The sequence below is a fragment of the Meleagris gallopavo genome, chromosome 5 (genome assembly GCF_905368555.1).
Source record: "Meleagris gallopavo chromosome 5, MGAL_WU_HG_1.1, whole genome shotgun sequence".
NCBI classification, from domain to species: Eukaryota; Metazoa; Chordata; class Aves; order Galliformes; family Phasianidae; genus Meleagris; species Meleagris gallopavo.
This window is the reverse complement of record NC_139408.1, coordinates 25,123,242-25,146,911: the sequence shown is the minus strand read 5'-3', so window position 1 is coordinate 25,146,911 and position 23,670 is coordinate 25,123,242. Positions and strand designations below refer to the sequence as shown.

The 23,670-nt window shown below is 37.4% G+C and overlaps 1 protein-coding gene across 3 annotated transcripts; it reads left to right on the top strand.

The window, feature by feature from the left end:
• Positions 1–780: 780 nt before the first annotated feature.
• On the top strand, positions 781–21,811 carry PLA2G4F (phospholipase A2 group IVF). Of its 3 annotated transcripts, XM_019615518.3 has the most exons (20): positions 790–1,044; positions 4,480–4,552; positions 6,318–6,454; positions 7,221–7,349; positions 8,619–8,659; positions 9,249–9,291; positions 10,482–10,548; positions 10,808–10,977; positions 11,234–11,347; positions 11,815–11,852; positions 12,638–12,773; positions 13,473–13,609; positions 14,628–14,850; positions 15,403–15,517; positions 16,319–16,456; positions 18,123–18,230; positions 19,121–19,315; positions 19,640–19,806; positions 20,371–20,557; positions 20,745–21,811. In XM_019615518.3, the coding sequence occupies exons 1-20, from the start codon at positions 934–936 to the stop codon at positions 20,972–20,974; spliced, it is 2,559 nt and encodes an 852-aa protein (XP_019471063.2). In that variant the 5' UTR covers positions 790–933; the 3' UTR covers positions 20,975–21,811. The 3 variants fall into 3 exon arrangements, with proteins under 3 accessions (XP_085080963.1, XP_085080962.1, XP_019471063.2); XM_085224837.1 differs by lacking the exon at positions 20,745–21,811 and having other exon boundaries at positions 781–1,044; positions 19,630–19,806; positions 20,371–20,509; XM_085224836.1 differs by lacking the exon at positions 11,234–11,347 and having other exon boundaries at positions 789–1,044.
• The last annotated feature ends 1,859 nt before the right edge of the window (positions 21,812–23,670 follow it).

Below are 23,670 nucleotides of genomic sequence, written 5' to 3'. Positions count from 1 at the left end.
TAAATTCTAATCCAGTGACTGACACTAACAACAGGAAGTGATTAATGGGATCTTGCTCGTAGTGTGTCACATTCTCGTGTTTGTCTGCGTTGGTGACATGCTGCACTGCTGGCTTTCATACGTCTGATACTACTATCTAACTATTGAAGCATGTAAGTTTCTTGTCTCGTGCTTCAGTTTAGTGAAAGCCTGCAGATAAGGTGCAGCTGTTTTAAAAACCTCATCATTTCCATTCGTTGCCACTAAGATATTTCTGAAAGCACAATAGATCCGGCACCTAATCCGTTGTACAACGTTTCAAGAAACTTTGGTGGAAGAATGAGGACAGTGCTGTGAGGAAAGGAGAATAAAGGAGTGACTTGCACAGACTGCTCACACTGTGCAGGATTAGATGTGGTGTTGGATTATTGTTCATCTATTGATGCATTTAAAGGCAGACCAAATCACAGTGCCTCCATTCAGGGCTTTCTGAAATGTCTCTGAACAGCTACAATCAATGATAAATTCAAGGCTTGCAAGACTGGAATTTCTATTTGAAAATATTCTTTGATCGTGGATGTTTTCAAACTCTTTCCAAATTCCAGCACAGGTCTAAATAAGATCACTGGAACTCCAAAAGAAAACCTGGAATGGGAGTTTTGAGGTTGCAGCCTTATCATAGCAATGCTTTTTCCTAGCCAGAGCTTCCATGACCAGTGCTGCTTCGCTGCTATCTTTCACCAGTATTTGAAAAACCTTCCAGTGACGCTTAGAACTGGGCTGTTTGACAAGTGGAGGCCACACCTCTGCTTCACAGCTGGAATGAAGCCCAGTCTGTGTGAAACTTCAGACTAAGCCTATAGTAAGCAGCTATTCGCAGCCAGACGTCTGGGGGTTCCGCATTTTTTTTTTTTTGGCCAGGTTTTCTTTTGAGACAACAGGCCATTTTTTTCCATGTTCCATGGGGTGCTGCGGGGCTCAGTTCCACCCAGAGTGCTGCCTTTTCTGGCAGCTGTACTTTTCCAAAGAAAGGAGAGAAAGGAGAGTGGATTTTATCGCTGTCAGGTAAGACAAGTTGTAGCGCTGCCTTTAGTATTCCTTAGCTGATCTGTTTAGCAATGACTTATTGCTACTGCATATGTATGAAACTACTCCTGTAGTGGTCAAACAGAATATTTATAACTGAGGGAAAGTTTTGGTAGTGTAGATTCCAAATTTTTTTTACTAAGTCTGTGTTCTGAGTGAAACAATGCAGGCATTGATCTCTTGGTTCCTCAGGTTCAGGGGAACACGTGGTGATACTTCACAGGGGGGAACTCCAGCGTGTAGACTTCTCATCAGTAGAGATAAAAGGGTTCTTATGTGTTTTCTTGTGAAATATCCTTGATTGCCTTTTCCTTCCTTTTTATTGTCCACCTTATCTCACCAGGCTTTATACTCTGAGGTAGACAAGGATTATTGATGACTTAAACCATCCATTCATAATGCAGTACAACCACATTAGATAAGTGGTTACAATGTGTTTGTCCTTCAACTGATTTTTACTTATCATTCTATTGTATAAGATGGAATGCCTAATAACCTCAGTTTTGAATTGCACTCAGCTGTTCGAGAAGGAGTCTTTGCCCTAACAGTCTAATCTGTCATCATGTTGTCTGCCTCTCCTACTATAAATCTGGAACTTAAAATTGAGGTGACCACTGAATGTAATAAGATGATTCCCTGTCTGTAGGGCACTGTGCTCTATCATTTGCTTTGTGATGAAAAATGATTGTTGCTGACTTGAGGTGTGTTATTTATTTAGTTATAAAATAGCAAAGTTATATTGGCTGGTAAGTTTAAAAAAAAAAAAAAAAGTATTAACTATTTAATAGTGAGCAATGAGGAGGGAAGTAGATCAGCATTTGGCTTTGGAGAATTCAGTATAATCAAATCTCTTTAAGAAATCTTACAGAGTTCAGCATAGAATACTTGTGTGCCCTGTACCTAAGATAACCTGTTTTACAGTCCCTTGCTGCTGCATCAGCATCTTCAGTTGAGGTGATGAGTACAGACAGTGGTTAAGAGTGAGAATTCAGTCTTGTACCTTCAGAGATAAGAATCTCAAGTTTTTTGCTACGGGAGATGCTACTGAGCTCTGAAGAAGGGGTGGTTTTGAAAAATCATTAAACTGTAAATTAGAAATTGACTGCTTGCATGTGTCACGTACATAGGAGCATTCTTATCTACACCGATGTAGACAAAATTGTAGTTGTCATTGAATTTCTACATACATTTCTTGCCTATCTTTTCCTAGATTTGTTTGGATTGATCTTATCTAATACTCATGCTTCATTGCTCTGTAAGCTCATCTCACGATATGTTACAGCATTGCTACGCCGTGGCTAAAAAAAAATAATTATAAAAGGTGAAATAGGAGGCTCTAGCATACTGATAGCAGAGCTTTGGGAGAGCAGGAAGATATCTGCTGCATTATATGCCTTTAAATTATGATCCGGGTGAGGGAATTGTATCCTCAGTGATGTCATTGCTGGCTACAAATAAATGGTTGTTAGAGACCTTTGGAAGGGACTTCTGAACTTGTGACTATGTTGACAGATGGTGTGCAGTAAAACAAGCCATGTTCTATCTTTGTGGAGTTCTGTGCTATTTAGTATTTGTAACATTTGAATTGAAGGTGATAAACTACGTTAGGGAAGATTGCTTTGACAGCAATGTGATCATGTAGCTTTGCCTCTCAATAACCTTGAAGAGTTGTGGCACCCTATAGGAAATCAGTGAGAGTAACTTATGGCATCTTGTATTCCTTGCTGTAGCCATTCTGTAGCTTGAGGAGGCAGAAAGGAGAGCAGACTTTGCCTGAGAAACTGTTCTGTGGTTAGGAATAAATAAATGTGATTAGGAAAGGCTTAAAAATAAAGAAAAAGCATCTGAGGAGCAGAACTTGGGATAAAATTAGAAGTGAAGTCACATCTTACTGCCAGACGGAAATGGGGGAAGGCAACATCTTGAACGTAGATGCTGCAAATGAAAGCTCTCTCATGGTAATGGTAATAGGCAAATAAGCTCAAATTATGTTATTAAGTTTTATTTGGCACTTGGCTATGAAGAATCTTAGGCTATACATGTAACTTTTACTTGTGGTGCTCTTAGTGGATGTCACTTAGTAAAAAGAAGTCCAGTGTAGTAAGTAGGTCTTGGATTTTCTGTATTGCTCAAACCCTGTTTTGCAAAAACTACCAAATATCTTAAGGTGGTAAGAAATAAGGGAAAGTGCACAAGTATGCAGCTGCCTAACAAGTACAGTACAATTCCATTTATTAGTTGGAGAACATTTAAGAACAGCTTAACAGTTGGAGGTTCATTATTTATTTTTATAGTCTAATCAGTGATACCAAAGGCTAACATTTTTATATAACATTTTGCACTCTGTAGCATTTTGTTGTAAGCAAAGATGCTAGTGATTATAGTTGTCAATGAATGCTTAGTTTTTCTGAAATAAAACTCTGTGGTCTCAAGTTAATCCTGTAGAAAAGGTAAGTGCAGACCTAGTGACCACTTGTGGAAAATCTTTTAAGAATAGAAAAGATTTCTTTAGCTGGCTGTTGCTATGACGGGGTTCATATTGTAATTGAATGTCATAATTCATGTCATTCTGTTTATGAACCTTATGCTATTGCTTTTGTCCAATCTCTGCACCATATCCTTTCAAGCCATTTTCTCTCATCTTCCCCTGCCATTCACCTACTTTTTCATGATCTTCTAGGATTTAGTCAGGTTTATATTCTTCCTCACATCTAGTCACTTAGAAACTAATATTACCTGCCAAAAATAGCCATATGAATGCTTTCCTGAACAAGGATTACATTTTGATCAGTGCTGATGAAGTAACATGCACTTTTAAAAGTGTTGATACCAGTAACAATTCCGAATGAATAGGAATTTGAGATTTGTTCTTTCTTGCTCAAGCTGCCATGAAGTTTGTTTCTATAAAGAGGTGTCTTTTTCTTTCTTATTGTTAACATGTGCTTTCTACATACTCAAACAATGCTATTAAGATTCTTGCTACGTCTGCTATTACTCAAGCATGCATGTATCCTTGGCAAGCCCTCTTAACAAACTAGTCAAGTCATTATTAAAATTACTTGAGGAGCTCCAGTTTCGTTTTATCCTTTGGTAGGAATGAGCTAATGAAGTAAATAAAAATTGACCTATAATTAGAGGAAACCCTAAATCAGAGACTTATTTTCTGAAATGTGTGGGGAGTTACCTTAAGACATTGCTCATTACCATGCTGAAAGGGAATTGAATTTCCTTCTAGCCTCCTATAGCCTTCCTCCAGGACACTAAAAATACTTAATTACTGACTCAATGTGGGGAATATATAGTTTGTTTTGTTTGACTCTTCTGGTCCTTTTCTCTAAATTGTCATTAGTGTGGTTACAGAGCAGATATTGTGATCGAGGTACATGCTGACTCATGTTCTTCCTGTCTTTTCAGTGGGAGAAGCACCCTTACTACAACCTAACAGTAAAAGTCCTCAGAGCAAGAAACATCAAGGGTACAGATCTGTGTGAGTATCTGGTAAAGATATTAAGAAAACAGATTCTTTGTTCATCAGTCATCTGTAACACAGGTATTATTGTTATGGGTTCTTTTTACATACACATTGTATTGCCTTGGCATCTACACAAAGGTTTCTATTGTAAAGCCTTAGCTATATTTTAAAGGCTTAATCTGAGGCCAAGATACAGATTAACACTGTTGCTTTGTGGAACAAAATCAGGTGAGTCCTGGTAACGTTTTGCTTCCTGCTTTTTTTTTTTTTTTTTTTTTTACACGAACTGTTGTGGTCTACTCAGCGTTCTTTGTCTGAGGTCAGCACTCCGGTTATGAGAAATGTTACCCTTTCCACTGCTGAACTGTCTTCCTGCACCTGGAAAAAGCAATTCGTACTTAAAAAATAAAAAAATAATAAAAAAAAAATTGGAAGCTAGAATTTGTTAGTATTGTTTTCTTTCATTTGTCTGTTTATTTTGTTTGCATCATTCTGTCATTCTTCTAAATGGCAACCACAAATATGTTTTGGGAGTCAGCTGGCTGGAAAGCAGTTGGCAGGAAAAGATCTGGGAGTCCTGGTGGGTGCCAAGTTGAACAGGTGTCAGCATCGTGCCCTTGCCACTAAGAGGGCTAGTGGTATCCTTAGCTGTGTTAGCAGGTGCCAGCAGGTCAAGAGCATGATCCTGCTGCTGTGCTCAGTACTGGTAAAGCCACACTGAAGCGTTCGGTCCAGTGCTGCACTGTCTGCTATGAGAGAGATGATAATGTTGAAGTCTATTGAAGGGCTACTAAAACTGATGGATTGGAGCATCTTTCTCATGAGAGTCTGAGAGAGCTGGCAGAGAAGGCTCAGGGTGGTCTTATCGTTTTGTACAAGTATTTGAAAGGAGAGTGTTAGGAAGATGGGAAGATGGAGCAGGATTCTTTTCAGTGGTTCCCAGAGTCAGGACAAAGAGGCAATGGGCACAAGCAAACACGTGTTCCATCTGAACACAAGAAAAAGCTTTTTTTTTTTTTTTTTAACTGAGAGTGACTGAACACTGACACAGGTTATACAGAGAGCCTTTGAAATCTCCATCCTTTGCGGTATTCAACACTGAAGATGGTCTTAGGCAATCTTCTTATATAAGAGTCCCTGCTTGAGCAGAGGATGGAAAAGATGACTTCAAAGATCCCTCTCAACCTCAATCTTTCAGTGGTTCTTCAAAAGAATGCTGTTATGTGACTGAAACTAGACAAATAATGTAGCCTGGTAGGAGTTGTAGAAAGCTCAGAAAATGAAATAGCTGAAAAGGAGTTATATAACTCCTATTATAGCTGCATAGTTCCTTGATGTAGTACCACTACTGGATTCTTGGTGCAAAGCAAGGCTTGAAAAATTATATAATAATACAATGTATTATATTACATGTAAAGTTATATTTCATAGAGTAAATTCAGGGCAAATTAACAGAAGGAAGTTTTTAATAGTCGTATTAAATTAACAGGATTGTAACAGCAAGGAAATGATTTTGCTTTGTTTCTGGTATCAACACTCCTTTTCTGAAAATAAATTAAATCTTTGTAGTTTGGATGAACCAGGAAGAGAAATACATTTAACATTCAATTTACTGCTGTTCAGAGCTGTAAGCTTCAAGGCATTTACACTACAAGCCCCATATTGATTTTGCACGTTTTTTTTTTTTGTGACACAATGCAATCTAGAAAGAGAGGAGCTCATGGGAAAGGGCATGTTTGAGTAACATAACTTTGTTGCATTTCTGAACCCTCTGCTCTAGTGTCGAAGGCAGACTGCTACGTGGAACTGAAACTGCCCACTGCATCTCCCCATGTCTCCCGAACTCAGGTTGTTGACAACTCTGATAACCCAGAGTGGAATGAAACGTTCCAGTATCGAATCCACAGTGCTGTCAAGGTAAGGAACGTACTTGGTGGAGCTGGTTGAACCATCTGTAGTTGTGTGTTGGCTTGCTTTAATACTTCATTCAAAACCAAGGGATCTTCGTTACTCTCAAAAGGAGAGGGAGACATAAGGTGATGGTTTTCTTCAGTGGTACCAAAAGCTGTAATATCTGCCTAGTGGTAACCACCATCTTTTGCAAATAGCAGCTAGAATTTGCCGTAATACTTTGTGATAAAACTCAAGAAAGGAAAGTTAGGACAGTGACTGAGAAAGCTGAGGGAAATTTCCTGATAATGCAACTTTTCGAGGGTTGTTTCTACTTTCACACTGTAGTTGTTGCCTTCTTGTAGCTCTGCTCACCTTACACTGACTATTGTTTAGGACTCCAAGTCAAATCACTCTGTCACTTATTTCATTTAGTTAAGTCTAGGAATGAATTCCTGTGATCAGAAAAAGCAAAAATCTTAGTATAGGCAGTACTTCTGCTGTCTGAGCTGAACAAAGCTTCCAGATTGTCAGCACTTATTCTCAAAGTAGACTCTAGTGACAGAGGGAAGGAAATAGTTTTTTGAAGTATTGGTTTTAGCATGACTGCCAAGTAGAAGCTTTGTGCTTAGTTATTCTGTAAGTTCTGCTGGAAGTGGTGAATTCCCTTCAGAGAAGGCAAACGGATGGGGTACTGATTAATGCATAAAATGTCTATTGTTTACAGCTACTGAAGTTCATGGAAATGGCTCTCTGTCTTCACTTGAGGCTGTTTGTTTCTGTTTGGTTTTAGAACATTCTGGAATTGACCCTCTACGACAAGGATGTCCTAGTCAGTGACGAACTCACTTCCATTGTCTTTGATGTAGGAGGCATGAAGCCGGGTCAGCCCCTGCTGCGCACTTTCAAGTTGAACCCAAAGGTTAGTCCTCAGCTCTTCCCCAGTCAGCTCTGAATAGCTGCTGTTCACTTTACTGAGGTGAGGCAGTGCATGCTTGTTTATCTATCTGTTGTAGAAATCAGAAGGAGAAAATATATTGACAGATGATGGTATTATAAATGGTCTTACTATCTTACTATTTTTTTTAAAAATAAAAATAAAAAATTGGGTGTTCCACAGTCTTTGTGGTGCCCAGCTACTACACAAAACTTGGGATGGGTGCTGTTTTACAGAAGATGTTGAAACAGGTTTTGGCTGTTTCTTAACATGCATAAGGGGCAGAAGCTAGGCTTAAAATGAACTGAATTTACAGCAATCCTTTTGTGAACTGCAGGCTACCTTATTTGTTTGATCATCGTCAGTTTGCAGTAAAGTTTATTGTTTCAAAGGTTACTTCTGTGTTTGGTAACTGAAAAGCTTATATACAGGATTACATACAATTACATTTAATTTCTACTTCATAGGGATGAGGTTGGTGCCTATCAGCTGCTCTCAGTCCTTATGATCTTGTTTATGACCTTGCAATAAGACAGCTTGTTTCACGTAACTAAAGTCGTGTCACCAACCTGAACTCTTTTGAAACTGCTTCAAACACATTCCTATAATAGGCTTAGATCACAGGTTTCTTGAAAAATCTGGCTTCAGTGCTGTTGGTACAATCAGAAGTAGACTAGTATACAGTTAGCAGGACAGTGAGTCAGTTAGAATCAGACAATGGCTTCAGTTGGAACAAGCCTTAAAGATTATCTAGTTCCAACCCCCTCATCATTGAGAGGTTGTCACAGGCCCTCTGATTTGTGATCACAGGCATCTTACTAAAACCCTTGTTCCCACTATTTACTGAATGATTAAAAGGTAAACTTGATCAGTAATTGTGGAACTGGAAGCAGGAACTTCAGTGAAAGAGAATTGCTCAAATTGGCTTCTACTCAGTTATTTTAAGGTTGATCTTGATTAATCCTTTAGTGCATATTGCTGAGTCAAAGTCTCCTGAGGATGCTGTTTTTAGAGGCAGAACTGCAGTATACTTGAGCTGGATGCGTGGTTTTTGATTGGAGTAATGGATCTGAGAGCCAAAACTCTTTTATCTCATGATCACACATCTATGTTTAATATAAGAAAAGCCTGGGAAGAGAAGTATGTTTAAAAGAGCAGCAAGAACAAAAAAGGTATTATCTGTAAAAGCAAAAAAAATCTGAAAGCTTGTCTTAGTTGTATTCAAGTTTAAGGGTCACGCTTCTATTTTTAAAGGATAACGAAGAATTGGACGTAGAGTTCTATTTGGAGAAATGGTGAGTCTTACCTGAAGAGCTAAATGAACCTGTACTCTTGAGAGGTGATTTCTTTTGCTTTTTGTGTGCAGCATAGACTTGTCCATATAAAAGCTAATGCACAGTACTTCTCTGTGGTGCTTAAGCTAATCACCAGTGGCTGACAGCAAATGTCCTAAAAGTTCAGCCGCCAAAATTTGTGGAAACCAAAGAGGAAATAAAACAAAAATTGATTTTATGGGAATAGCAGCACTGCAAAGGAAGGTACTTCAACTTTTTTTTTCCCATGAAAATCAGTTAGGATTGAAAAGTTTGCATTCTTAAAGTATACAGGTGTTTATATTGTAAGGTTAGATGTGTGGCAGTCTATCTAATCTCAGCTTATCTTTAGGTTTTCAAATAATAACATGCATATAGTGGCAGAGGATTTTCTCCTTCAGTAATTTCTTGTATTGCTCTGTCACAGAAAATAGTGTCAATCTAGTTTGCTTAGATCTCTTGCATCCAAGGACCTTCTTTTCCTACTTTTTATTTAGACAGGTAATTTGAAACGTAAGATAATGCAAACTAAAACCGAAACTTATTTGCATTAAATCTCTTCCTTTCACAGCTCAGATGCTCCTACAGAGGTATTGACCAATGGAGTACTTGTGGTGAGTACACAGAAGTCAGTTATATATGTACTGAGACTTATACCTGATGGTAAGTATTTAGTAGTAAAAGAATTGTTTAGAATTGAAACCTTGCATTCAACTAACTCATGTTCTCTCCAGCACTTCCCTCTGGTTTTGAGTTTCATGTTTCAGTTTTTGAAACTTCAAACCAATTCGTGGGGCTTTTTTGTTTTGTTTTCCTCCCCAGTGAGACTATTTAAAATATGTAAAGGTGTTTTTGGAAGGCTGTTGAATCTTGTGGATAATCCTGAGTTTTCTAGATGCTGGCTGGATATAGTCTTCCTCCTTAACATTTCTAGGATTTTTTTTCAGTGCCATTTTTAAGTAGGTGATAAGCTTTGTGATATTTTTCTGTTCTCTTGGGGAAAATAAGCTTAAAAAAAAAAAAAGTATATTATACATTAAAAATACTTCTCTTTTCCCCAAAGGAAAGAGACTCAAATGATGATTTTTCTTTTTTTTTAATAAAGAAAAAAAAGGAATATTTTGTTATTTTTAAAATAAAGAGTTTTTAACCATTTTTCAGGAAAAAAAAATGCTGGTTTGTAGTAGTAAAATTCTGCAGAACAGTTCACGGTAAGGAGCCCCTTATATTCATACTTACCTCAGCAAATCAGTCCTTTGTTCAAGCTGTGGAGGAACTTCCTGTCTTTGTGAGCAGCTATGCCCATGAGATACTAAATATCTCATTGGTTGTTGTAGAAGGGAAGCTGATGACTGATTGGTGTGAGAGACTAAGTTTCTTGAGGATGTGGATCATCTAGTACAGAAAGTCATGGCTGAATTTATGAATTTATTTCTAGGACCTGAACAGATTCTGAGTACATACTCACATGTGCATTTAAAAAAAAAAAAGAGGAGGAGAAAGAAAAAGTGAACTTGTACATATGAAGTGCAGGTTGCGGAAAACAAAAACAATAGTACAACATAATAATAAGGAAACAAAAAAACTGGAAGAGGAAGAATGCTTTTGGTTCTGAAATGAACAAATAATCTGTTTCTGTTGAAACTATACTTGCTTTTTCTTTGGAAAACTAGTGTAATCCCTAATGTCTTTTTTTGATATATTGCATTTGTAAATCTGGTTCCTACCTATAGTAGATGGATTAAGCTTCAACTAGAAAGTGAACTCAGACCTTGTAATCAGGGCTGGTTTCTTCTTTTTGTAGGTTCATCCTTGTTTGTCGCTCCAAGGCACCCTCAACAAAGAGGGAAAAACGAAAGAGAAACAGCAAGGTATGATTGCCTGCAGGATTTAAAGATGTTTCTTCTATGGGAGAGAGAGAACTCTTGATACTGTCTGTATAGTGCGTTCTTACTTACTGATTACAAAATTGACTTTTTAAGTTAATTTAGTATTGAAAATAAAAGCTGAGTAATATTGTGTTGCTTCCATTGGGTGTCTTGTGAGGGAGACTTGAGTCTCAACTACGTTTAATTTGGAAGATTTAAATAAATAGATTCTGCAATCTAAACTTGTTATTTTAACACACAGGTAACTGTGAGGTCAAGCTGTCTGTTCCAGGGGCATATCAGAAGCAGTTGTGTATTCCTTGGAGTTTGGACGATGAGGAGGAATGTGGAACCTCCTTTGTCTTTCACGTGGACAAAGAAATGCATCCAGAACTACAAGTGGAACTGGAACAAACCATATCTTTCCTACAGGTAAGCAGCTGTGCTGACTGCTACAAAGTTTATACACGCTTTTAAGTAAATTCACCCTGAAACAGCATCTCCAGTCCATGAAAAAGCCTTTAAATACAGATTCAATATCCTCAATTTCATCATAAGAAGGCCAGGGATCTTCAGGTGTCAAGGGATGTCAGTTTTAGATGTATTTTTTGGGTATGTGCAGATGTCAAAAGCAGTCATACTGTTAACAATTTTTATGGAGCTCAAAAGGCATTTTGTTTTTTATTAGGATGGAATGAACCCTGATGTTGAAAAGCACTCTACGATTCTAGGACAGGGGACTGTGCCACTTAATTCCCTCCCTATTGGAAAAAAAGTTGATAAAGTTGTTCCTCTGGGAGAGGTAATGTGAATGATTTATTTATATATATTTAACTTATTTCAGATGTTGCCTTTATCCTATAGGCGTTTTGAAAGTTAATTGAATGTGATTCTTAGGATTGCTGTTTTCTTGTAGCTCAAGAATGATATAGCAAGCTCAGTGAAGCTCTTTTAAAAATATATTTTCATGATGGGGTCTCGCAAAAACAAGTCAATGGAAATGACTGAAATATCAGAGGAGGAGAAAAGCAAGAAGCTCGTAGAAGAAATGAATCTGCTCAAAGAGCAGAGTGAAAATGTTTGTTTGCTGTGGAGATTACTGAAAATGTCTGAAATGGACTGAAGATAAAAATGTTCCACATGTAGTTTTGTGGGTGAGAGTGATGTTCCTGCTAGTATCTGGTGGCAATGCTGATGTAATAACTTATAGTTAGTAGTACCACCTATGAAGTTGTTATCAATTGCAGAAAATTTGTTCCGTTTTTACAGGAAGAAAATTTGGATATAAGTTTGAAAGCTGTAGAGAGGTGAGTGGGAACTTCAGTGATATCTAAAATGAGGAAAGAGCTTTATTCTTGCGGAGAAGGACTGTGCCTGCTGCTCTGGGAAGTGCCACTGTCTCAATGTGTCTCCTGGGACAGATTAAAGAAAAAATCTTGGTTGTTTTTCTTTTGCAATCTGTGATTATTCTTTTTGAAGGTACTTTCTCAGACACTGGCTTCAACCCTGCTGAAACTGGGGCAAACTTTTCTGTTTTCTAACTTAAACACATGAAACATGGTTAGCTGATGTTTTAAATATTATTTAACTTTGATAGCTGCAGATAATTCCCAGAATATACATGGTGCTCTACTGACAAATAGGAGAGGATAGCTCAGAGTGTGAAGAGCTTGGATGGGTGCAGGGTGTCCAGACATTTGTTTTAAAATTACAATCTCTGTCTTCCTTCATGTTAATGCCATGATCTCAGTTGCCCCTTATATAATCTTCATTCAAACACTGAGAATTTTTTCTTCCTTTCTGTGAAATTCCCAAAGCTTAGGCTGTGATTGCTTGACACAAATACTGTAATTGGACATTAAGGAAGAAGTGCACCAGAGAGACGTTTCATTTTTAATTCCAAATAATCTTGTTAAAAATAGCTAGTCTTACATATTACAGAAACATTTCATGTGATAGTCATCTAATAGTTTAAGCCAGTGATTCAGATCATCACTTAGAATATACTTTCAGAAATCACTTTTCCTTGGAAATTACAAACCTTTGAAAACTTTGTGTTTTTTTGTTTGTTTTTTTTTAATTTCTATTTTAGCTCTTGGGATCTAGATGTACGACTGGGTTTTGACCTCTGTAAAGAGGAAAGAGAATTTGTGGACAAAAGAAAAAAAAGAGTTTCTGAAGCACTGAAGAAGACTCTTAACTTAAAGCAGTCCCCCCAGAGAGATGAGGTATTGAGCACAGTGGGAAACTAATAAAAATCCTTTGTGTTTGGCTGGTAGTTAGTAAGGCATGTAGGATTCTTCGCCTGTAAACAACGTGTGGCTTACACTTACCATGAGAGATCCCTGCAACATTTCAGTTGTGAAGTCTCAAATCTTTTATTTCTGAAATTCTGAAGGACGTCTCTGCTTTTGACAAACAAAAACTTGAAATTTCTGAGTGTGTGTACTTCCTTTAGCTGAGCTCTTGTGTCTTGGACTTTGAGCTCTGGATTCTCATGGGAAAGTCAGTTTCAGAGTGGCATAATTTAATCTTGGCACAGCAGAGCCGCTTCCAAATTGCTTATTTAATGATGGTGCTATTTCTAGATAACCTGATGCATTGTCCTGTGAACTTTAGGTGCTCCTATGAGAAACAGTGCCCTTTTTTTAAAATTATTATTCTAATGTGTGTATTCTGTGGCATGCAAGTGAATGTGCAGTAATATACATAACAACTTCAGTAAGTCACTGTTGGCTGGAATTGCTGCTGTCTTTTATAGTAAACAATATATTTAAATTACAAAATAGAGAAAGTGCTGATTGAAATCAAACCTGAAATTAATGTAAGTAGATATTATGTTTCTTACACAGGGTTAGTTCTGTTTAACTGGTGATTTGCTGGCAATTCAAAAGCCTGTGATTGACTCCTGTGTTTGGTGGCTGCAGGTTCCAGTTGTAGCAGTACTGGGGTCTGGAGGTGGGATGAGAGCACTGACATCATTCTATGGCAGCCTAGCTGGCCTTCAGCAGCTGGGCCTTCTGGATGCTGCGATGTATCTGAGTGGGATTTCTGGCTCTACTTGGTAAGTTGTGTGCAGTGCTGATTCCAGAAAGTTAGTTGAATATGTTAGTGTTCATGCAATAAATGAGTCCAGAACTGTATCTTTGCCATCTGTATACAATGAAGTTAAATATTTCATCAGATCTCACCTGAGAGTTTTAATATCAATCTTAAAGTCATTCTAAAATCTATTACTGCTTTTGACCCATCTGGATATTGGCTATATTTATAAATCTACTGCTTTTGCAAGCATGACAATTGAATATTTGAACTTTTTACCTTGATAAAGCTGCTGGTAGTCTCTCAGAAGCTTGATTTCAAAAGATTTCTCTATTTGTTTGCTGTCGCCAGCAAGATAACAAAGATGTTTCAAGTCTGGAAACACATTTGTGCAGACAGCTATGTTGCTATTTTCCAAAATGGTATATGCATCTGAGTCCTGGAATAGTGCTGGCTGTAGTAGTCTGGAGCAGTATGCTGAGGTGTCAGAGATGGTTAGAATGTTTCAGTAATTCAGTTCTTAGAGTACAGAGTGAAATAATCCTTTGTATCAGTACACTTTGTTTTCATGAAATGATTTCGCTGAGGAGTTGTGCAACCTGACAATATAATCCTCCCTTACAGTGCTTTGTGCAACCTGACAATAAAATATTCCCTTTAGAGCTTTGTGCATTAACTCTGATTTATATGATATCCTTGCACTCGTGATCTGGTCTGTGCCTTTTGATTCAAAGCCAGACTGTGAAACAGAACATAGGTCCCATTAAAATGAGAAACTGGTTTGTGTGCTTGATTAGCAGATAACTAAATCTGATAAAGTTTATGGCCTCAGTTGCTGTCTGCTAGCTGTCAGGGTTTTCAGCATGTTTTAAAGCATGAAGATCCATTATTTCTGTCTCTTGATGATCTTTTATCTTTTAGCTTAACTTCTCAAGCCCAGGAGTAAGTATTACTCACAGCAGTAATATAATATCTAGCTAAAATTATTTGTTTACGTAATGGCCATTTTTACCAATGATATTTAATGTAAATATTTTCAGGTGTTTATCAACATTATATCAAGACCCTAATTGGTCACAGAAGGACCTTCAAGATGCAATTAGCAGAGCTCAGAGGGCTGTGTCCAGCAGCAAAGGAGGGGCATTTTCCCCAGAACGACTGAAATACTATTTCCAGGAGTTGAGTGCAATGGAGAGTAGTGGACGGAAAGCTTCCTTCACAGACTTGTGGGGCCTTATTGTGGAGTATTTCTTACAACAGAAGGTAAAAGAGTTTGTTTGGATGTGCACTACTGCTTGTCTTCTAGTTGGGACCTTTGCAGACCTGTATATTAAGTGTCAAGAAACTAGATACTCTCCAGCTTTGTAGGCTGATCTGGAATAGGCAGTACTGTAGAATAAACATAAGGAGTTCTTGCTTCTGTCTGCCTTAGTTTTTCTAGCACTTTTCTTGGTAAAGGATTTTGTAGCTTTAAAGATTAGCACTATAGAAAAATGGAGTATGTGTTTGGAATAACTTGTTAAATTAATAGCTTTTGTATTCGACACGGTAAGCCTGAAAGAATGTTGATGTTGGTTCTGTATCACTATGCAATATTTATTATACTAACTGAAATCAGAGGAGTAATTAGCTTGTTAATAACACGTGACGTTCTAATTATTCTGTCAAAACCTAACCATGTGCACAGATGGAAGGAGGAAAGGGGACTTTGAATTCGCAGTATTGTTTGATGCTAAGAAACAGCTTCAAATTATTTAAGTGTGAGGACAGAATTTATCTTACTTAGCATGTTTCTTCTTCCTTGCTTGTAACCAGGAAGATCCATCAAAGCTGTCTGATCAGCAAGAAGCAGTGAAATGGGCCCAGAACCCTTACCCTATCTATGCAGCTGTCAATGTGAGACCGAATATTAGCAGTGGTGACTTTGCAGGTATGAACGTGGCAGCTTTATTTTGGCTTGCTGAAGTCCATAAATTCAATTCAGCTGTGCAGCTCCAGTCCTAGTCACTTACAACTTTTAAATATGAGGCAGCAAGCATGTGTAGATGTAAAGAGACAAAGACACCAGTGCCTGTGTACACCTGCATACCACTATTGATCTTTTATTTCTCCATTGTTATTCTTTTGTTCTGGAGAGAAATGTATATACCATGAAGAAAAATTTTAAAGCAGAACTTGAAGGACAGTAAATTTCACTGGTAAATATTTATGGAAGGCTTTCAAGCATGAGGGTCATTTCAATGTGCAGACAACTCAGGAAGCCTAACACAGAGTCATCAGAAATGTGAAATTAGTACTTTAAAAGTTGACGGTAAGTAGTGAGCAGAGCTCACTAGCAGCAGCAGAGCTGAGAAAAGTGAACTATCTTCCCTTAGATGTGATGAAAAAGGTTTAAGAGTCGAAATAGGCAGGATACTTCTGCAGTAACAAAGTCAGGATAGAGTGAAATATTTTTTTTTTCTTTTTTTTTTTTTTTCCTGGAAGCCAGGAAGAAAGGAGGTTGTATTTAATCAATGAAAGCCTGGACAAGAGTTTATATTAATGATATTTATCTAAAATAGAGGCTCCCTGGAAAGAGTGACAGGGAAATCCACAGTGATGGTAAAAGACGTAGATTCCCTTCTGCCCCCTCCCCCTCCTCGTGTGAATGTTAACTTCAGCAGTAAAGTGTTTACATGTAAGCTTACTCTGAGGTGAGCAAGTCCTCATTGATCTGTTGGCTCGTTCTTAGAATGGTGTGAGTTTACTCCCTATGAAGTTGGATTTCGCAAATATGGGGCTTTTGTCCGAACGGAAGACTTTGACAGTGAGTTCTTCATGGGAAGGCTCATCCAGAAACATCCAGAGCCTAGAATTTGTTTTCTACAAGGTATGAACTTACAGCAGTGAATAAAACAACTTTTAGGACTCATCAACTTTTAAATTTTGATCTCTTCAGATCCCAGAATCTGAAGAGGGGAAAAAAATGTCAAGTTCTGCTCCACAGGTTTAGGCACTGTTTTATAGTATTATAGTCATATACATTCCTACGTGTGTAAACAGATTCTTTAAAAAGCCAATGGTATCTCATTGCTTTTATAGTCATACTTGTAGGAGCTACTGTTCTCTGCTGTAATATGCTACTTCATTCCATTAACTTCATTTCTATTCCTTACCTACTTTTTTTAATGGCTGATACCTGTTTGACAGAAAATTGTTTGCATTCTGTCAACTTTATATTCCGTGTTATTAAAAATACGTCTTAAGTTTGCTTGGGTAGAATACTTTTCAGAACCTGAACAGGATGAAGTATTCAGAGTGTTAGTTTAATGTTTGGTGATAAACTGAGAACAAACATGTTGCTAAACAGGATGTACGTGGTAAGTAGAGATCCTTTCCCACAGATAAAATGAAATTATTGTGGGAATAAACTACTGTAGATGAAAATCGAGGCAGGGCATGGTGTGGTTGGTCATGTCATGGAGGGCTACTGCTTTCCTCAAAGTTGAAGTGAATTATCCTGTGCTTCCAAGTATCTTCATTTGACATGATGCTCTTTTCCAATGTTGCCCTTGGAAAAACACTCAGAGTTTCTTGACACTTACTGCATACTTGCCTGTGAGTGTTGTGGTGCTATCTTCCTAAAACTAGTGCCTGGGTGTGCCTGAGTAACAAATCAATTCAATCATGACATGCCCTTTAAAAGTTCAGTGCAGGAGATGAGGCAAAATCAGAATCAGAAATGCTGCTGTTAGTGAATTTGATTCTATAGGTCTTGGTGTTAGGCTGGGCTCTCCAACTCCCCTTTGTGATCATAGATGTCCTTACAGGCTTTGCATTGAAAGACTATACCCTGTTTGAAGCATCCTCCTTGAAAATGTCTACAGGCAGGCAGTGACAATCTATACACAAAGATATTATTTTATTGGAATCAGTCAGGAACATGAAGATTGTGAATTTTTTATATCGTGTTTTTGTCTGAGTTGGGAAAAAAAAAACATCTGAAAAAAAAAAAAGAAATAAAAGAAGTAAAGCTAATGTGCCAGAAGTATTTTCTTTCCATAACTTTGGAACACAATAGTAGTAGCTTGAAGATGGAATTCTTCTTTTGGTTCAAAAGATCTTTAGGCCCTGGAAAGCTTTTAAAGCTTTCTTAAAGCTGCTGCTTCAATCAGACATTCTCATGTTGCTGATACACAGAACTTCTTTGCCAATTCAGTCTTGCTTGGTGTCTGCTCTGGATATATTGGTGATCTCTCTCAGTAGTTTTGCATAGGAAACTATGCACTAAGTCTCTTATAGCTCCCCACAATCTCTCTACCCAATCTGCTGTTGATCCTAATATCAAAAACTTCTTTAGATCTTTTCATTCTCTTTGCATCTTTTCTCATATAAGAGCTTCTCTTTCATGGAAGTTTCTGTATTTACAGAATAGTGGGGGTCAAATGGCAGCCCTCTGCATGACAGGTAGCAGTTGAGGTACAAGCCTTTTTGCACCAGAAAAAAAAAAAAAAAAAAACGTTTAATTATTGAAGTATTATTCATTTCTCATGCAGGAATGTGGGGCAGTGCCTTTGCTGCAAGCTTAGATGATATCTGCTTGAAAGTGGTTGGTATAGGACTGAGCTTTCTAGATCCGTTCAAAGATGTTATCAAAGTCATAGGTAAGAACACTCTTTAAAATTGTTGGATTTTTCTGAAGATTCCTGGTTTTGGAGTGACTTTAAAAAGTAATGTGACTCAAAAATGTACTACATGTTGTTTTGAAGACTAGCATTTCCTTTTGTTCTGTGTATTAATCTGTACTATCACATATGGAGATTAATGGTAGTTTTTTTATTTTGTATTTTTTTTTTCTATTTTTAATTTTAATTTTTTTTTTAACATGACCTTAACTATAAACTTTCTCTAGTTCTGGGAGATATCTTGAGCATGTTTTGCAATTCAGGGGGTCTTAATCATGAGAAGAGAAAGACAAAAGCTATACAGATACAACAGAGGTGAAGAGGTGAAAAATAAGTTTTCAGTTCACTTCTTAGCTTGATTTATTTATATATGTATATATTTACTAACATTGAGTAAGCTGGTTGTACATTTTTGTTCTCCGTTTGTACAATAACTCCCTAGTAGTGTGAAGGAAACTTATTAAAAGCTGAGAGATGTTCAGGTGTGTTTTTATAACTCCATACTGAATAGTGGCAGGAGAGATTTTTTTCCTCTTTGCAATTGTTTTGCTTCTGTAACTATAAATGTGACTGAAGTGATGACTGTTGTTGTCTTACGAGACAGAAGTGGTTGTCACTTGCAACAAGAGTTTTTGTGTGGATTTGAAATTAAAATGGACAATGATTTGTGTAATTCCCTTTAAATACGGTGAGTAAACATCCAACTATAGAAAATACAGCTGATTGAAATTTAATTACAATGCTTTTTAATTAAAGGACAAAGTCAGCCTTAGGACAATTGGTTAAACTTTGTAGAAAAGAGGTCTGATTGAAATGATGGAGCTGTGTGAGATTTGCTATGTATTCTGTATTCTTTGTGACTTCTGTAGATGACTGCAGAAGATTTCATTTCCGAGATCCAACACGGCTGAAGACTCGCTTGATTGTACCTGGGGGCCCGCTGTTGCAAATCTTCCAGGATTTCTTCAAGTCCCGGGTCACATGTGGAGAGACCTTCAACTTCATGCATGGATTATATCTTCATAAAGATTATGTTAAAATCAAGGAATTTGTGGTTTGGAGAGGTAAATGAACCTGTATATGTCTGGAATGTAAAATATTATGTTAATGTTCTGTAACAGGCAATGTTACAGAATGTAAGAAAGATTGACTTTGTCCCACTGCAGTCAAGGAATTTACCCCTTTTTATGTCAAAGCAGAGATTTGATCCACTGTGTATACTCTGACGAAGCAAGCTCATTATCAGATTTTTATGACCAATCTCAGTACATGTTATAATGTTTTGTTTTTTTTTTTTTCTTACAACCCTAGCATGATTTATGTTGCTTGTAGTCAGCAGTGTGTAACAAAGCATTATAGTTACTTTTGTTACTTGGAGTGTCTTACAGGCACTCATCTGGATGCGTTTCCCAACCAGCTGAGCCCCATGGAGGAGAACTTGTATTTAGTGGATGGTGGCTTTTCTATCAACTCTCCCTTTCCACTGGTACTTCAACCAGAGAGGGATGTGGATGTTATTTTGTCATTCAATTTTTCCTGGGAAGCTCCATTTGAGGTAAGAGACACAGCACTATTACAGGAAGATGAGAGTGCAGAATCATGTTCAGGATGATAGCAGACCAGTTGATGTTGAATGCAAACACTGATGAAAGACTGCATTAAAATGAATCCTCACCACTTTAAAACATTGTTGTACCATGCTTTTTACTCTCAATATCACGAGGAGATTGGAAATGACAACTGAATGATTCCATTCAGAAGCTTATCATGTTACCTAGAATAAGAGTATTTGTTTACTTCATAAGATCCTTGTTGCAGTTGGTGACTTTCTTCATGCAAGTGAGTTTTCCTGTACATACAGGTGTTTAATTTTTAAGTGCAGAGAAGTTATGTACACTTAGAGTAGTAGAACATAAAAAGTTTCAGCAAACTGTTGATGTTTGGTAACACTTTTTAGTTCTGTACTTCTGTATCACCAGCCAGAGAAGTTGATTTGTGCAGTCTTAAGGTGGATTTCTGTCACTTGTTTTGTGAAAGAGCCTCTCTCTTTGAAGATTCTAGTTACAGATACAGTGGTTGGCTGGTATTCTATCAGAATGACACTTGTTTTTGACAACAGGTTTTAGAGCTGACTCAGCAATATTGTGAGGAGCGGGAAATACCTTTTCCAAAAATCAAAGTGAGTGAGGAAGATGAGAAGAAGCCCAAAGAATGCTATGTGTTTGTGGATGATGATAATCCAAAGGCTCCCATTGTGCTCCACTTCCCATTGGTGAATGACACCTTCCAGAAATACAAAAGTCCAGGTAAGGAGCTTTGACTTCAGCTTCCAAAGACTTTGGATCATGAAGGAGCTGAAATCCCTGAGGAAGAAAGTGTTTCTTTCTTTAGGGAAAGAATTGTGGTTCAACTGTGAGAAATAAACTGTGATATTCTCCTCACATAAAAACACAAGCCTATTACGGCTGACATTGTTTTTTTTTCTTGCTGCAGGAGTTAAACGTGAGTCAGAAGATGAGAAATCCTTTGGTGACTTTGTAATTGAGACAAAAGATTCTCCTTACCGTACGCTAAATTTCACCTTTGAGCCGTATGATTTCAGCAGGTTAGTGGAAGTGAATCGCTACAATGTTCTAAACAGTAGCGACACTCTCTTCAAAACCCTGAACTTGGCTCTGCAAAGGAGAAAACTGAAGAATGTCATCAATACAGCCAACACATGAACAGCTTCCATCACTGAGAAGAAAGACGGGCTGTGGTGTTCAAACTAGAAACTCTCTTTCTGAGAAGAGAGTAGAGAATGCAACATTGAAATTTCATTCCAGGTGCCATGCTCTTGGAAAAACCTGAGAGAGAATGTTGTAGTACAGAGCAACAGAGCATGTTGCTATGTTAAACAGGAAATAGAGATATGTTTATGTGGTGAAGAGTAGTTACTTAGCCCAGTTCCTCATCTAACAGTGGCTGATGACTAGAGAAATCTAGGCAAATAGTGCAAGCATCTGGAAATAATCTTCAAAATTCCACTGTTTTGTGGATGAAGGATTTTTTTTTTTTTGTCAAAGCTGTATGAAGAAACACAGATTTCTTCCATACGTTTCTTGCTTTTTGAACCTCCGTAGTGTAATCATTTACATCATCTGGCCTTGAATTTCTCTCATTGTAACCATGCACTAAGGGAGAAAAAGTGTCCTTTTGCTTTCAACTTGTTTCAACTTGCTACTGACTGATGCCTATGTATTTGAAAACATAGGAAGGAAGGCTCTTAGGAAGAGTCTGAATTAGACTTTTTTTTTCTTTATGCTTTCATACTTGTGCTTGCAATTCAGATATACCTTTGCTCAGGGAAACAATTCGTGTTTTCATTCTATAGAAATATTGTTGGTCAAGGTAGGACTGCTTTATAAATGTTAATAAATAAAATAACATCAGGTGGTGCTATGCTGAAGAGTGGAATTCCCTTTGCAGAAAGCAAAATGATATCAAGGCTTATGAACAGATATGATTCTTGATTTCTTTTTTATATGTGTTCCTCTTTTAATAAAGTTCACTTTTTATAACATGCTTTTCACAATTATTCTTATTAGTACTTGATAAATATTTATTTTAAAGAGTAAGCAGAATGTCAAAATAATGACATATTGCAGAGTTTCTTTTATTACTTCATTAGAACTGATGGAGTTGGAAAGCACCAGTCCATTTCTGGCTGTGGTGCTGCACAGCAGTAAAAGACATCAGTTCATTATAAAGCTTCTCTTGTACGTCTTCTCTTTAGGTCTTAATTTTTAGATGTTTTGAGCAGTGACTTCATTTGGGCAGTCAAACTTGATTGATATCTGGAAGGAAAAGTCCTTAAAACTTGCTTCCTTAAGCTGAACTAAAAGAAACAGCAGTTGAAATTGCTCTTTTTAAAAAATTATTGATGCCAGTAACCTATCTGCTTTGTAGGACTTGGACATTTTCAATATACGTTTGGTGATGTTTTATATATCTTTCCACACAGGATTTTCAAGTGTTCTTGTCTCAGCTGCTTTTAAACCTCATGCCATACCTTTGAATTTGTAGTGGGATTGGAGTTTCCTGAGCTGGTTTTTGTTCTGATGTGAATCTGAATTCATGGCTTGATTACTTGCACTTCCTTGCTTTTGAGGTTCTTTCCTAATAGGAGAGGATTTGATGCTGTGGGGATGTGAGTATTTCTATAGAAGGATATAGGTGGGAAGATGGAATGTCATCTGCAAAACTGGATCTGCTCAAATTTGCTAGCCATGTACAAAAGAGTCTTTTAAGGTACAGCTTCTCAGTAAGTTCAATAAGTAGCAGTGCTTCTGTTTTGAAAAGATGTGAGGTCTTGACAGTTCATTTTAATTTGCTACCTTGATGTGTAAATAGCCACCTCTTTTGCAACTGTGTGTTGTGGTAGAATTGTCCACGGACAGGTCAGTACACTCGCAGCACTACATGCATTCTTCAGTCTTAAAAATGCCAGAAACTTCCACTGAGAAATTGGAGGTGACAGAATTGGGAAGGTGAAGAATCACTGGAAGTTGTGCTAGTGAGCTGAACTGACTCACACTTAGATCACAATCGCTTCATTTTGTTGTCCCCACAGCAAAATTTCTATAATTTTTTTTTTTTTTTTTTTTAGAACTGGTTTAAAAGTTTTTGGGCTTTGATTTGAACTGAGTGAATTAACATACTACTTATATGTGAATATCTTTGCCCCAGTCTTTTGCAATTCTTGGTTGTGTTGTTAAGCTTACTTCCTGCTCTACGGAATGTGATCATGTGTAGCCCTGTGCTGCTCCCTCCTTAGCCTGAAGATACAATTAAAGCACTGCGGTGAGGAGGCAAAGTTCTTGTGGTCTAAGGAGCAGATTAGTGCACTTGAAAATGTCTATTTACCCATTCCAGTATTTATATGGATTATATCCAAAATCTTCCTTCACTTCTAACCTGACTATTCTGATGAAACAGTGGCAGAGCTCAGCAAAGTTGCATAAAAATGTTTGTTATTCTAACACTCTTTATTGCATGAAGATATATCAACAACTTCTTTTTTTTTTTTTTCTGAGACTAGTTTCTAGCTAGATTTCCTAAATATGGCATCTGGGAGGGGAGCATCGGCAATGGTATCAAACTTTGCTTCTATTTATTGTTCCTTTTCATAGCACCAGTCCCCTAGTTGAGACAATGACCACTGGTGTTTTGGTGGTAAGGAATTCTTTGCATCCTGAAAGTGATTGGCTTATACAGTCTGAGCTACAGCACTTGCAGATATCTACATGCTTTTTCATATGCAGCACATTTTTTAATGCATTAAAGGGAGACAGTGCCTTTTACATGACACTGCAATGACTCTCCACCCACTCTCCAACCTGCTGTATTTATAATAACAAAATATCATAAGGCAAGGCCT

Coding starts and splice junctions, on each gene's coding strand:
- PLA2G4F (XM_019615518.3), top strand. CDS start 934: ATGTTCCATGGGGTGCTGCGGGGCTCAGTTCCACCCAGAGTGCTGCCT. Junction 6,455..7,220: donor GAATCCACAGTGCTGTCAAG/GTAAGGAACGTA, acceptor GTTTGGTTTTAG/AACATTCTGGAATTGACCCT. Junction 11,853..12,637: donor AGTTTGAAAGCTGTAGAGAG/GTGAGTGGGAAC, acceptor TTTCTATTTTAG/CTCTTGGGATCTAGATGTAC.